Here is a 12,115-nt window from a genome sequence, read left to right as displayed (position 1 = left end):
CGTTGATTGTATTTTTGGTTATAGATTGGCACACCCAAGAGGACCATTAATTTGAGGACGAACAAGGCAGCGGGACTGGCAAAATTTCTATAAAGAATGCTAAAGGAGCCCACTAGATTGGCCTCCATCAACTCTGATCTTCTCGACCTCGCCATCCAAAATGCCAAACAAACCATCCTTTCCAGATGGGGGTGGCCCCAAAATTTTTAATTTTTTTTCTTAATTATTTTTAAAAATATTTTTAATTCTTTTTCTTAAAAAAATTAATTATAGGACACATGGCACAATTTGATTGGTGTTGCCGTGGTGTTCTGTTAAGTTTTGGACAGAATTTTAACAGAGGTACCATTTTCGTCTTTATGAAAACCATAAGTACCTCATGTGATAAAAGTGAAAACCTAAGGGACAAAAAATAAAGAGTTCAAACCATATGGGAGTTTTTAGTATTTAACCCTTTATATATATATATTCAAACAACGCCCAGAGATGTGCAACCCATGTACACATGACATATATAAGAGATTCCTATTCCAAAGAAAAAGAATAACATAAATTGAAAAATTCAGAAAAATTAGACACATTCGTGGCATGCCATGCCACTCTCCATGAATACAACATTTACATCACCAACTTCTTCAAATCAATCAATCCTATCTCACAGTCATCAAAACTTCGAGCTCGCCTAATACTCAACATCGTACACAATGGAACCATCTGCTATATGTGCAAAGTTAACTGCATTTATGTTGTTTTTCAAACTCAAACCTGTGTCCCAAGGTGAAAAGACATACATTTACCATCAAGCCACCGCACTACTTGTAACAAGGCCAATAATTGTTATTTTAAACTCATTGCTTCTTACTTTGTAATCAATGACATGCATACTGTTATAAGACTGGATCGAGTTCAAACCCCCAAAGCAAGCAACTACGCCTTGTTTGATTTACGGAATAGATCCTTGGAATGAAATGGTTATTCATAGGAATGGTTATTCCTGTGAGAATAACAATTCCCTTATGAAGATGAATAGCTATTCCTCTAAAAAAAAAAAAAAAAAAAAAAGAGAGAAATAGATATTTCTTCAGGAATATACTACATTTTTTCAAAATAAATAAAGTAGGTGGCCAACCACCCAAGAGGCCGGGGGTGATCGTACCACCCTCGTGGCATTTTTAGCCACCCCCGATTAGCATTGGGCCCAAATTTGCTTCAAGGGTTTCCAAAAAAAAAAAAAATTTATTTTAAACTTAAAAAAAAATAATAAAAAAAAAAAACTAGATTTAATTCACGGCCACCCCAAATTTGCCTCAGGGGTGGCCACGGCCACCACGGAGCTCTTGTGGGGTGGTCGCGGGCACTCCCAAGGGCTTAGAGGGTGGTCGGAGCGAGTAATTCTAGAAATCACTTTTGTATTCCTCTTAAGTCCCTCAAAAAATAATGTGATTAGTAAAATTATCATTTAATCAAAATTTAATAATGATCAATCACAAGCCCAATGGTAATTCCAATAGCCACATCATTCTTGAAGGAGTTAGCTTTCCAACACCGGAAGCCTTGTTCCAATCCTAGGTCTGAAATTCTAGATATGGCTTTTTTAGTAAAACTCATCAGATGCGAATTTTTCCTACATTACGAATCCTTAGTTTTCCAGTCTACATCACCCGACCATTGTAGGCTACCATCCATAGTACTAGCAGTCCGACCGAGTCCGACCTCGGGTGGCCCATGCTATTAATGATGTAAGTCCTGAAGTGACCGCTCATTAAGACTGCGCTGGTCATGAAACAACCATTGGATCCAAGGCTCATATAACACACACCCATTTGACCATAGAATCAAATCTATATAGTAAGCCCATGGCCATTATATTGCATGTACCGGTGTACCATGTCATATGATGCATCTTATCAACTAATTATTAAAGCAGTTACCAAGTTATTACAAAAATGTTGACATGTTCATATCATACGCGTGGTCAATCAGCTAATATATCTCACGATTTTAAGAAAAGTGTTCGTAAGTGTTTACTGACCTCGTATGCTCGCTTAAGCCTTCCGACATAATGAATTCCTGCTATACGAAACACGACTTATCGTCATAAGCAGTACTAGAAAATTTTACGAGGCTCTATCCAACAAAGGAAACTGTCAAAACCCTCATACACATTTATGGGCTAAGGGGCGTGTGACTCGCTCTCTGGTCGAGTGCTCATTCCTAGGGGGGAGCGTTTGGCCAGAGGCTAGGGTTTGGCCAAAAATGCCCGAAAAATGATCCTAAGTTTCTATCTATGGCTATGTGTCGGTGTCTTCTCCTCCTTCAAGCTTAAAATAAACACCTATGACACTAGATGATACCACTAAAAGAATCATGGAAAAGTGTTTAAAAACCTTTGAAAATTACTCCTCTTGCTTTTTAAGAAATAGGCATATTCAAGCATTAAGAAGACAAAGGTGGGTTGAAAGCTTTTGAAAACATTCTATGAGAATAAGTTTCATAGCCCCTTTAAAACTTGTAATATTAAGAATAATAGCAATAGAAAAGTACAAAGGAAGGATTAAGGAATTACCTTGGAAGATGGTTAGAACTCCTCCCTTCTCCAAAACACCAAGGGACACTCAAGGCTCACAAACTCTCAAGAATCAACCTAGCAGGGTTTCTTTCAGGCAACAGGGCTGGAATGGGGGTTTTGAGTCGCATGGGGTGGGGTATTTATTGGGGAAAAAGGTTGAGGGTGTTTCAGGAAATATCCTGAAAAGGGACGAGAGCTCGTGTACTGTGAAGACGAGCGCCCGTGTACTGTTCACTACATGTTAGAAATGCTTTTTAGGCGTGCATTTTGGGTATTATCCAAGGGTCTGAAAATTAGTTAACGAGTGCTTGTGTACTGTTCATGCGAGCGCTTGTATGGTCCCCTAGGCGAGCGCTTGCCCAGTGAGGGTGTTTTAGGCTATTTGTTTCAAAAAAAGGCTTAAGGGCATTGGGTTATAGTAAGACGGTTTAGGATTCTTTGTTTAGGGTTTGTTTACAAGGGATTATTAACGGGTAAGAGGTCATAACTATTATTTTTTTTAAAAAAAAAAAATGGTTTTAAAGGCCGGGGTATTACAGGAACAATATCATAGCAACATAATTCATGAATGAGTTTGAACCATAAAGAGAAGTAATTATAAAATATCCTAATTGAATAGAGATTGTTCACATTTCAAATTTTGTGCTAAAATTAAGAACCTCTCTACAAGGGAAACAAAATCAAAGAATGGGATTTTTTTTTTTTATTAAAAAAAAAAAAAATTATCCATTTCTAAAGAGTAATGCTATAAGTGATTCTTGTATCCTTCTTGTGTTACTCTAAAACTTATGTTGCACTTAAAATCACAATTGGGCTTGTGATTGATCACTATTGAATTTCAATCAAATGATAATTTTAAAAATCACCTCATTTTTTAAGTGGCATAAGAGTGACTTCTAGCATATTACTCGTTTCTAAATCTTAAAATCAAATATATACTTTGTCATATATATATATATATATATATATATATATATAACACAGCCTACAAGGCTACGACCATACTATTTCACCATTTTTTTTTTATTGGCTTCTTGTTTAACTCTTGCACCCGGTCCTTCTCAACCGTTTCTAAAGTTAGAATGATAGATATACAGAGAAAAAAACAAAAAAAACAAACGCAGGAATAGCAGAATCTTGAAAGTCCTTAGTCCACAAAAGATGATGCATGTGTGAATGGATAGTCTGAGATGACAATCCAAAACTTCAAAACATGCAAGTGGTCCGGCTGTACGTTTTGTACAAACTTTGACATTTTCTTTTCTTCTTCCAATTTTGCTACCAATTAAGAACAAACAGTGCATGTTGGAGACGTCTTGTCTTTTAACGTGTTAATACAATTAAATCCCTTCGTAAGACACACGAAATTAGTAATAAGATAAGATGCATGGACTTTTATTCACCCATGGCTAATAATCAGTAATAAGATAAGATGCATGGACTTTTATTCACCCATGGCTAATAATCAGTAATAAGATAAGATGCATGGACTTTTATTCACCCATGGCTAACATGTGGACGGCTAACATGCCCGCACCACATCCTATAAATACCACCCCAAACATCAAGTACAAATACAACAACTATTTACACCAACTTATAATCAGCTCAGACATCCTTATTTGTTTTGCGACAATCCATCCATTAATTAGATATGAATTCCTTCGGCTTCATGAGATTGATCGGAAGCCTTAGCTTCATATGGTTAGTCCTGGCCATAACAACAGCAGCCCAACCATCGTCCTCCCCAGCTCCGGTGCTCGACAGTGCCGGAAGTCCTCTTGAAGCCGGCGTAGAATACTACATCAATCCTGCTATTACTGACAATGGCGGTCGTTTCACCCTGATTGACCGAAATGGGTCGTGCCCGTATTACGTCGGGCAGGAAAACGTTTCGGGCTTAGAAGGGTATCCTGTCATCTTCACGCCTTTCGTGGAGGGAGAGACGGTGATTAGGGAGAGTAGGGACTTGAAGGTTGTTTTCTCTGCAAGCACCACCTGCGTGCAGTCAACGGCATGGAAGTTGGGGGAGAGAGACGCTGAGAGTGGAAGGAGATTGATTATGACCGGAGAAAGCCAAAGCCAGCAGCGTCCCACCAGCAACTACTTCAAGATAGTAAAAGCCCAAGTGGGAGAGAATATATACAACATTGAATGGTGTCCTACGGAAGTGTGTCCCACTTGCAGGTTTATCTGCGGGACTGCTGGCGCTTTGGTTGAAAATGGGAAGAGGTTGTTGGCCTTGGATGGGAGTGTGCTCCCGGTTATGTTTGAGAGGAGGGCTTAAACTCTTATATATTTCTAATTTGGTCTCTAGCTAACAGTACAAGCTAGTAATTAAATAAATAAATGGAGTTAATTTATTAGCTCCTCTACTAATTAAATAAACCTCAGCACATGCTTGTGTTTAGCAAGTCCTAATTTGAAAAATTGGACTATATTTCACGGAAATGAAAGAAATTATTATGTTTTATCTCTCTCTCTAACATAATGTGCCTAGACTTATGTCCACAATGAAATTTTTTATAGTGTAATGCTTCTTTGCATTCTATCATCTATCTCCCGTACATCTCTGCTGATTTGACATGCTCCATTTACAATTAATTAGAAAGAAAAAAACACCCCGTAATAGATAGAACATGCCAACTCAGCAGAGTATTAGAACATAATTCTTGAAAAATAAGAAAAATCAGAAGGCTACACAAAAGTCATAGGAGTTACAATAATAATGACGAGTTACGTGAGATATAAATCACTTGAAATGAAAGAGTTTGTAACATGTGATAGAGAATTGTTAAGGTTTTGAGTCTTATTAAGTGCGCTTGTAATGTGTTAGAACTGATTTATTATATATAGAAAACAATTTTCTCCCATCGATTTATAGGAGTCAAAATCCAAAACTTTGTGTTTATATAAATTTAATACCGAGATGTATGCGAGAAGGGCGCCAGATTGCAAAAAAGCATTTTTGTTATCTAATCATTTACACTTTTTTAATTGTTATTGTTGTGTAAGCCCCATGTCGTTTAATAACAAAATCTATCACTTATTGTTAACTATCATTAGAATTTAGTGTTTGCAATTAAACACTCCCAACATTGCCTTCAACAATTTTTTCCAAATTTCCGGATTTATTTATAAGCATGTAAAGTTAATATCTTAAAACTCTTACTTTTCACTTTCTAATGACTACTATCTAAGAGATGAAGAAATTATTAATACAAAATATGACCTTTTTTCTTTTTTTCTTCCTCTAGAAAATTTAATAATATTGTGTATACCTTCTTTAATATATTAAACTGAATATTATTTGTTATTGTTTAATACTGCATTCAATAAGTAATTTGATAGTTTCAACTAATTTAAAGGTTATCTTAAACAAATTAATGTGTTTATGACAGTATAGAGGTAGCCTAACACCTAGACACTGGTGGCCGAACCACCCTTAAGAGTCACAAGGAGTCCTCAACTGAGCCACCCACCAAATATTTTTTGGGGGTGGCTGCATTTGGTGGGTGGCTCGGCCACCCCTAAATCACACGGGGTGGCTTGGCCACCCCCAACCAACCACTAAGTTTAAGATTGTTTCTTTTAGCTTTTTAGTTTTTATATTTTTATTTAATTCTTTTTTTATCACTTTTTTTTTTTTTTTTTGGTATTCTAATTTTATTTGAGGCTATTTTCATCCTTAAAAAGATTTAACATCTAAAAATGAAATATTTTGTCTGATATAATGAGATTCACTAATGCCACACGCGCCAAGGGAGATAATTGTAACAAAATAGTAGTTTAATGCAGCTTAGTGTAACAGATTTCAATTCATTGGGGTAATATATATATATATAAGTTTTTTTTTTTTACCTTGAAATTTTTTGTTTTCATAATATATATATATATATATATATATATATATCAAAGGCAAAGATTAGTATGAACAGGGGTCTAAGGGCCAAAAAAATTTAGTTGGTGGGGCAATAGGCAAAAAAGAAAAATCAACTTATAAAGTTTTTTTTTTTTTTTTTTTTTAACCTTGAAATTTTTTGTTTGCCTTAAGAATTGCGGGGTGAGGGTGGCCATGGCCTTAAAGAAAGAGCAGTTGATTCCATCCAACCTATTCATTCCTCTTTTGTTTTTTTTCTGGTTCCTTTTATAAAACCGCCTTATGAATTTAGGGGATTGTATATACCTAAAACAAGATCTTTCCCCTCACACTTTCCATTCTGTCATCTCACAACAGAGTTAGTGATGGATCCGAATTCACAGAAATTTACTAGCCGAATTGCTAGTAATGTAAACAACAAATGTGATAAAGCCCTTATAAAATCCATTTGTTTGAGCAAGTGGAAAGGTTGTCTAAACAACAAAATTACCATTTGTTGCGAGCAATCTGAACAGCAATATTACTATAGGTCACTATTCGTTAGTGCTCTCCTTTTTAAAGAATATTCTTTATTGAAAATGTGAAAAATAGGTCTTGAAAAATGTCACATACCATCCGTTTCAAAGTAAAAGCAAATGATTTGCCCTTGGCAATGCTCACTCAGAATCAGAATAAGTATGTTGAAAATTAGACAGGGCTTGGTTGTTCCAGCCAACTTAAAAATAAAGAAAAAGTAGGAAAAAATGATACTTGATATATATATTTTTTGTTTTTGCAGCTATAAATGAATGGATGATCCCCTGTTACAATCACTGAAGGTTTTTACATTATAGACACCGCCATTGTCAATATACTGATCTACATATATGCATAATGGACACCAAAGAATAACAGAAAAAGCCAAAAAAAAAAAAAAAAAGATACATAAGAATGGTAATGAAGGCACAAGAATGGTTGCTCTAAACTGAGCAGAAGGATATTTTGCTACACAAGCAAAACTAATGACTTCTTATTATCCTGCAAATTTTAAAGCAACAGATGCATAGATAGTTAATATTCATGAATGCAATGTCTGGGATTCAATCTGTAGAGAGAAGATTAATAAATGGAGGTGGAAGAATATCTTGCCTTCCTAATCGAGAGAGCTCAGGTTCTGCCAGTAGCATATCTTGCAGTGGTTTCACATTAGTTTCTCTTTCACTGGAACCACAAAAACAAAGAGCAACATGAATTCTATTTTGTCAATTTCAAGCAGGTTTTTCTATATTCATATTTTCTACTTTAGGCAACAAGATATATTCCAAATAAAAATGATAAATGAAGATGCTCCATTTGGTGGAGGCGGAAAAGAAAAGACTAGATAGATAATATAAGAGTGGTGGTGCATGTATGCTGCACATTGTACATGCCATCATCAGATACTGATATACAGGCTTTTTTTTTTCTTTTTTCATTTTTTTTTTTTGTATTGGTAAGTTATGCACCCGATGGGACTTAAATCTACGTCCTCACCCTCCACCTTGTACAAAGGGAGGAAGTACCATTTGAGCTAAAGCTCATTGGCCACAGGCTAAATTAGCATATCAAAAGCATATATATCATATAGAGTTGATTGGTCAATCACAACATTAAACTTCACCAAGAAGCTGTTTCGGCTGTGCTTAACCAAGCTGTATTCCACTGTTCCATTCTAAGATCTTATCTCCGAACTACATTATCATCTGAAGAACTGCAAACATGAAAAACATTTTCCTGCTAAATATGGAAGTCGCCTATCCTTGGCCAGAAATGGGGTTATGCTATAATATAATTGCATTTTTTCCACCTAATCATCAGTTACAGAGGCCTTTAGACTATTCTGCTTTTAACTCCTAGTTTTGCACTTTGCCCTCGATTGTGTTTTATTCAAGTTAGTATATGTTCAACAGTTTTCTTGTAAATACAGGCATATAATTTAAAGTAGAAGGAAAAGTGAAAATTAACTAGATACCAATAAATTGGTTCAAGGGACAGCAGCCTGTGGTGAAGAGTGCAATCACTGCCAACATAAGTCACAATTAAGCTGCCAGCATCAGGGTGAGGCCAGCTCCTAGAAGTAGGAAACCGGAGTATAAACGTGCCAGGCTCTTGGACGCCCCTTGGACCTTGAAGTGAAAATTCTGCTTCTTCTTTTGTTATGAATCCCTCAATCCATTTAGGAGACGTAGAACTCCACATTGCATTAATCCAGTCTCTTGATAATGTGAAAGCTACAGGGAATAACCAACACCACATCTTCTCAAACTTCTCTTGGGAAAGATACTCTCGACATCCAGCGATTCTCCTCAGAAGCTCAAAGTCCTAAAGTAAAATAGAAATCAGCAAAACAATGGAGGCTAGTATCTTCATCTTATAAATGTCCATTTACGAGCAATCAAGGATTTAATTTAGTAAACCAAAGCTATTTCTGAAGTATGGCAATTGAAATTCACAAATAATAGAATGAAAAGAAAAATGATATAGACAATGTTCTGACTCGCATTATTGAGTTCCTATGGGGGCAAGTGCATGAATTCTGAAAATCTGAATGCATCACATCCTACAATAAGAATAGACTACAAAGCATCTTCAATGCTTAAACTACAGAGGTAGGACACTGCAAGTGCATGTAGAAACTACAACATGATTATCACTTTCTCCAATTTTTTAGCAATTGGAACTGCTCACTAAGATTCAATTTGTTAGTTACCATTGTTAGGCACTTCTGACATGGTCATGATTAGTAGGACGTATTTGTGTCATTATTCTTTTATCCCAATCTAATAATAAGGTTGATAGACATGTCTATACGCAGCTTTTATAAGTTCCATTGAGCACCGAACAAAGTAATGGAATTCAACATATTACATGAGTACAAAAATGACGCCCATAAGGACATGCATGGCAATAGATTCAAGCTTCATCATTCATGATGTTGCTTCCTTCACTGAAAAATGATGAGCAAAGGCTACTTGCGACAAACTGGAACCAGGTTGCTTAATAGTCACAGGATCTTGAGGTATGTTTAATTTAGATGAGCTTGCAAACTCAAATATCATAGAGTTTTCTAGTCATAAACCAATCCATCTAAGATTAGCACATGAACTGCCAAAGCCTGCCTATATCTGTCTTCACAAAAAACTGAACATTGTATATCTCAAAATATTAATTAAATAATTAAGTAAATAAATTCACCAATCCTTTCAGTTTAAGCTTTTGGAATAAGGGATGATGTAACATGATATCAGAGCAGTCTTGAATTCGAACCCTAACTTTTTAATTTGCCTTCTATTTCTATTAAATATTTCATATATTAGGTCTCATTGAGGGAGAGTTTGGGCTACGTGGGCATGTTGGAATATTAATTAAAGAGTTAAATTCACTCATTCCTATTAACATAAGCTTTCAGAATAAGTACTTATTTAACAATATATACATGTAGAGGCGTTCCTTAAGCTTATTTTCAGGGAGAAACTAAATTAGACATGGGAGCTTTTTCTGAGAAATTTATCAAAGCATCACTTGCATGAGATAGTGCATATGACACATAATTCATTCTTCCAAAGCAAAAAGCTTTTTACAAATGACAATTTAAATAGAATTGATTGGCTGAGAAATCGTATGTCTTTCCAAAGAAATGTCCACCAGATATCGATTTTGCTCAAGAAAAGGGAAACTGAAATTTCATATATCTTAACCAGGATGGTTGTGTGAGGATACAAAAGGAATTAAAAGTAAAGACCACAGAGAAACTTATCAATAAGATCTCTGAAGAAGAAAATAAATATCACAAAATAAACCATAATATTATCATTGTAATTCTATCCTAGAGCCAGCCTGTAATTAAAAGCATATACAGCAACATTTTCTTTCCATATTAAGTGTTGTATGCTCTCCTATTTAAGCCCATGTAAACCGTATGGAATCATCATCGAATGCGAGTATTTCTTCTCTCTCTTTCTTCCTTTCTTTTCTACTTATAAAACGGAATGGACAGCAAATAGAAAATGATCAGGATTTCAAATCTTAGAGACTAACAGATACATGAAGGATGCAGACCATATTGCTTACAAGTTATATCAAACAGAGACAACAGAAGAAGCAAAGAAAGCAGTTGCATTGACACCATCTGACAAAATAGCAAAAGCTGATTTGTTTTTCTTTTCCTCTTCTTTTTTTTTCCCCTCTGGGACACAACATCCTAACAACTAAATCTTTTCAGAAAAAAAAAAAAAAAGAAAAAAAAAAAAGGTCCCAATTCATTCTCATCTGTATGCAACACTTGTAAGTGTAAATCCATTTTATATAATAATAAACACACACACACACATATATACATATACATACATGTAACATATCTTGTAAACTCATAATGCACATCTTTAGAAATGAAAGGTAATATTAAATATAGGAAAAGATGATATCTGCCTCGTCAATATCACCATAATATCTCAAACACTTAGATGTTTCAACAAGTAATCAAATAAATTGCTAGCTACCAATGTTTAATAGTTAAAAAATCATGACAATACATTGTGAGGAGAGGGGGTGGAAGAAGAAACCTGTTGTGTTAGAGATCTAGAACTGCAACAAGCAACCTTCATAAAGTGCTCTTCAATCTCAAAAACCACGTCCTCCCAACGAATTTTATGGTTGTTTTGTGAAATCGAATTCCAAGCTTTTGTTCCTTCCTCTATCAATCTCTTGGCAATACTTATTTGGTGCCTACGAAATTATTATAAAGGAGAAGAGGTAAAGGGATGGCGGTGACCATTTGGTTGATCCAATAATAATCCCTTGATAGGGAAGAAATCTGCCCTATTAGAAATGAAGACATAGGAAAGGGAGCAAAGAACAATAAGAAAGTATATATGTATCCTAGGGCCAATTTGGACTTTGGCATAAGCGAGCTTCCTTGAGTGGATATAATTCATAGTTTCGAGCTCTCGATGTAAATTATTTGCATTATAGTCGTGCATGATCTTTCTTTCAATCCAGCAGATACATATCATGTATGGTAAAAGGGAGTAATTCTAGAAGTTCCTCTTGTGTCACTCTAAAAATGAGGTGACTTTTAAAATCACCAATTGATCAAAATCTAATAATGATCAATCACAAGTCCAATAGTGATTTTATGAGTCACATCATTCTTGAAGAGACATAAGAGGAACTTATAGCATTACTCGGTAAAATGTAAACATAACACTGTCATTGTGATTTGAAACTTAAATAGGAAAACCTTGAGGCAAAACCATTGAGGTATTGGTCAAACTTATAGAGCATTTCTCAATGAAGATGGCAGCAAGATATTTTTGTCACTACAAATATCAATGGCAAATCATCATGCTAAATGGGATATTATGATATGGCTACTTAAACTCCAATTTGGCTACAGCCACTAATTAAGCATTGCTTTTTCTAGATTACCTACCGGTGGTGTGAACATCCCGAATAGAGAGACACCTGATGCGCGAATTCTGAAAGTTCATTGTCAGAAGCAGACAAAGCAATCTCCTTGAGCATAAAAGACCTCTCATTTAAGCCTGAGAGGGAGTATTTGAAAATGGTCATGTCTGATATTGGACTTCTTCTACTTGACATACTCTTAAAAGATGAGTCTCCTTCTCCAGTACTCTCTGAATCAGATG

General features: G+C 35.4%; 2 protein-coding genes across 2 annotated transcripts; one reads left to right on the top strand and one right to left on the bottom strand.

Annotated features, from left to right (window-relative positions):
* Positions 1–4,161: 4,161 nt before the first annotated feature.
* On the top strand, positions 4,162–5,042 carry LOC132176067 (kunitz type trypsin inhibitor 104-like). The gene has a single exon (XM_059588184.1). It carries the CDS (start codon positions 4,224–4,226, stop codon positions 4,854–4,856), a length of 633 nt encoding a protein of 210 aa, XP_059444167.1. The 5' UTR covers positions 4,162–4,223; the 3' UTR covers positions 4,857–5,042.
* A 2,143-nt stretch (positions 5,043–7,185) lies between these two features.
* Positions 7,186–12,108, bottom strand: LOC132175792 (SH2 domain-containing protein B-like). The gene is made up of 5 exons (XM_059587845.1): positions 11,899–12,108; positions 11,030–11,192; positions 8,440–8,789; positions 7,578–7,649; positions 7,186–7,466 (listed from the first exon to the last, which is right to left on the bottom strand). The coding sequence occupies exons 1-5, from the start codon at positions 12,066–12,068 to the stop codon at positions 7,448–7,450; spliced, it is 774 nt and encodes a 257-aa protein (XP_059443828.1). The 5' UTR covers positions 12,069–12,108; the 3' UTR covers positions 7,186–7,447.
* Positions 12,109–12,115: the final 7 nt, after the last annotated feature.

Source organism: Corylus avellana, chromosome ca3 (assembly GCF_901000735.1).
Source record: "Corylus avellana chromosome ca3, CavTom2PMs-1.0".
Lineage (NCBI taxonomy): Eukaryota > Viridiplantae > Streptophyta > Magnoliopsida > Fagales > Betulaceae > Corylus > Corylus avellana.
This window is presented reverse-complemented; position numbering and strand designations above follow the sequence as displayed.

Excerpts from the sequence above, each read along its gene's own strand:
- LOC132176067 (XM_059588184.1), top strand. The coding sequence starts at position 4,224 with ATGAATTCCTTCGGCTTCATGAGATTGATCGGAAGCCTTAGCTTCATA.
- LOC132175792 (XM_059587845.1), bottom strand. The coding sequence starts at position 12,068 with ATGTCAAGTAGAAGAAGTCCAATATCAGACATGACCATTTTCAAATAC. Across the intron at positions 8,790-11,029 it reads CTAGATCTCTAACACAACAG|GACTTTGAGCTTCTGAGGAG; the intron begins GTTTCTTCTTCC and ends ATTTTACTTTAG. Across the intron at positions 7,650-8,439 it reads TCCCTTGAACCAATTTATTG|TGAAAGAGAAACTAATGTGA; the intron begins GTATCTAGTTAA and ends TTGTGGTTCCAG.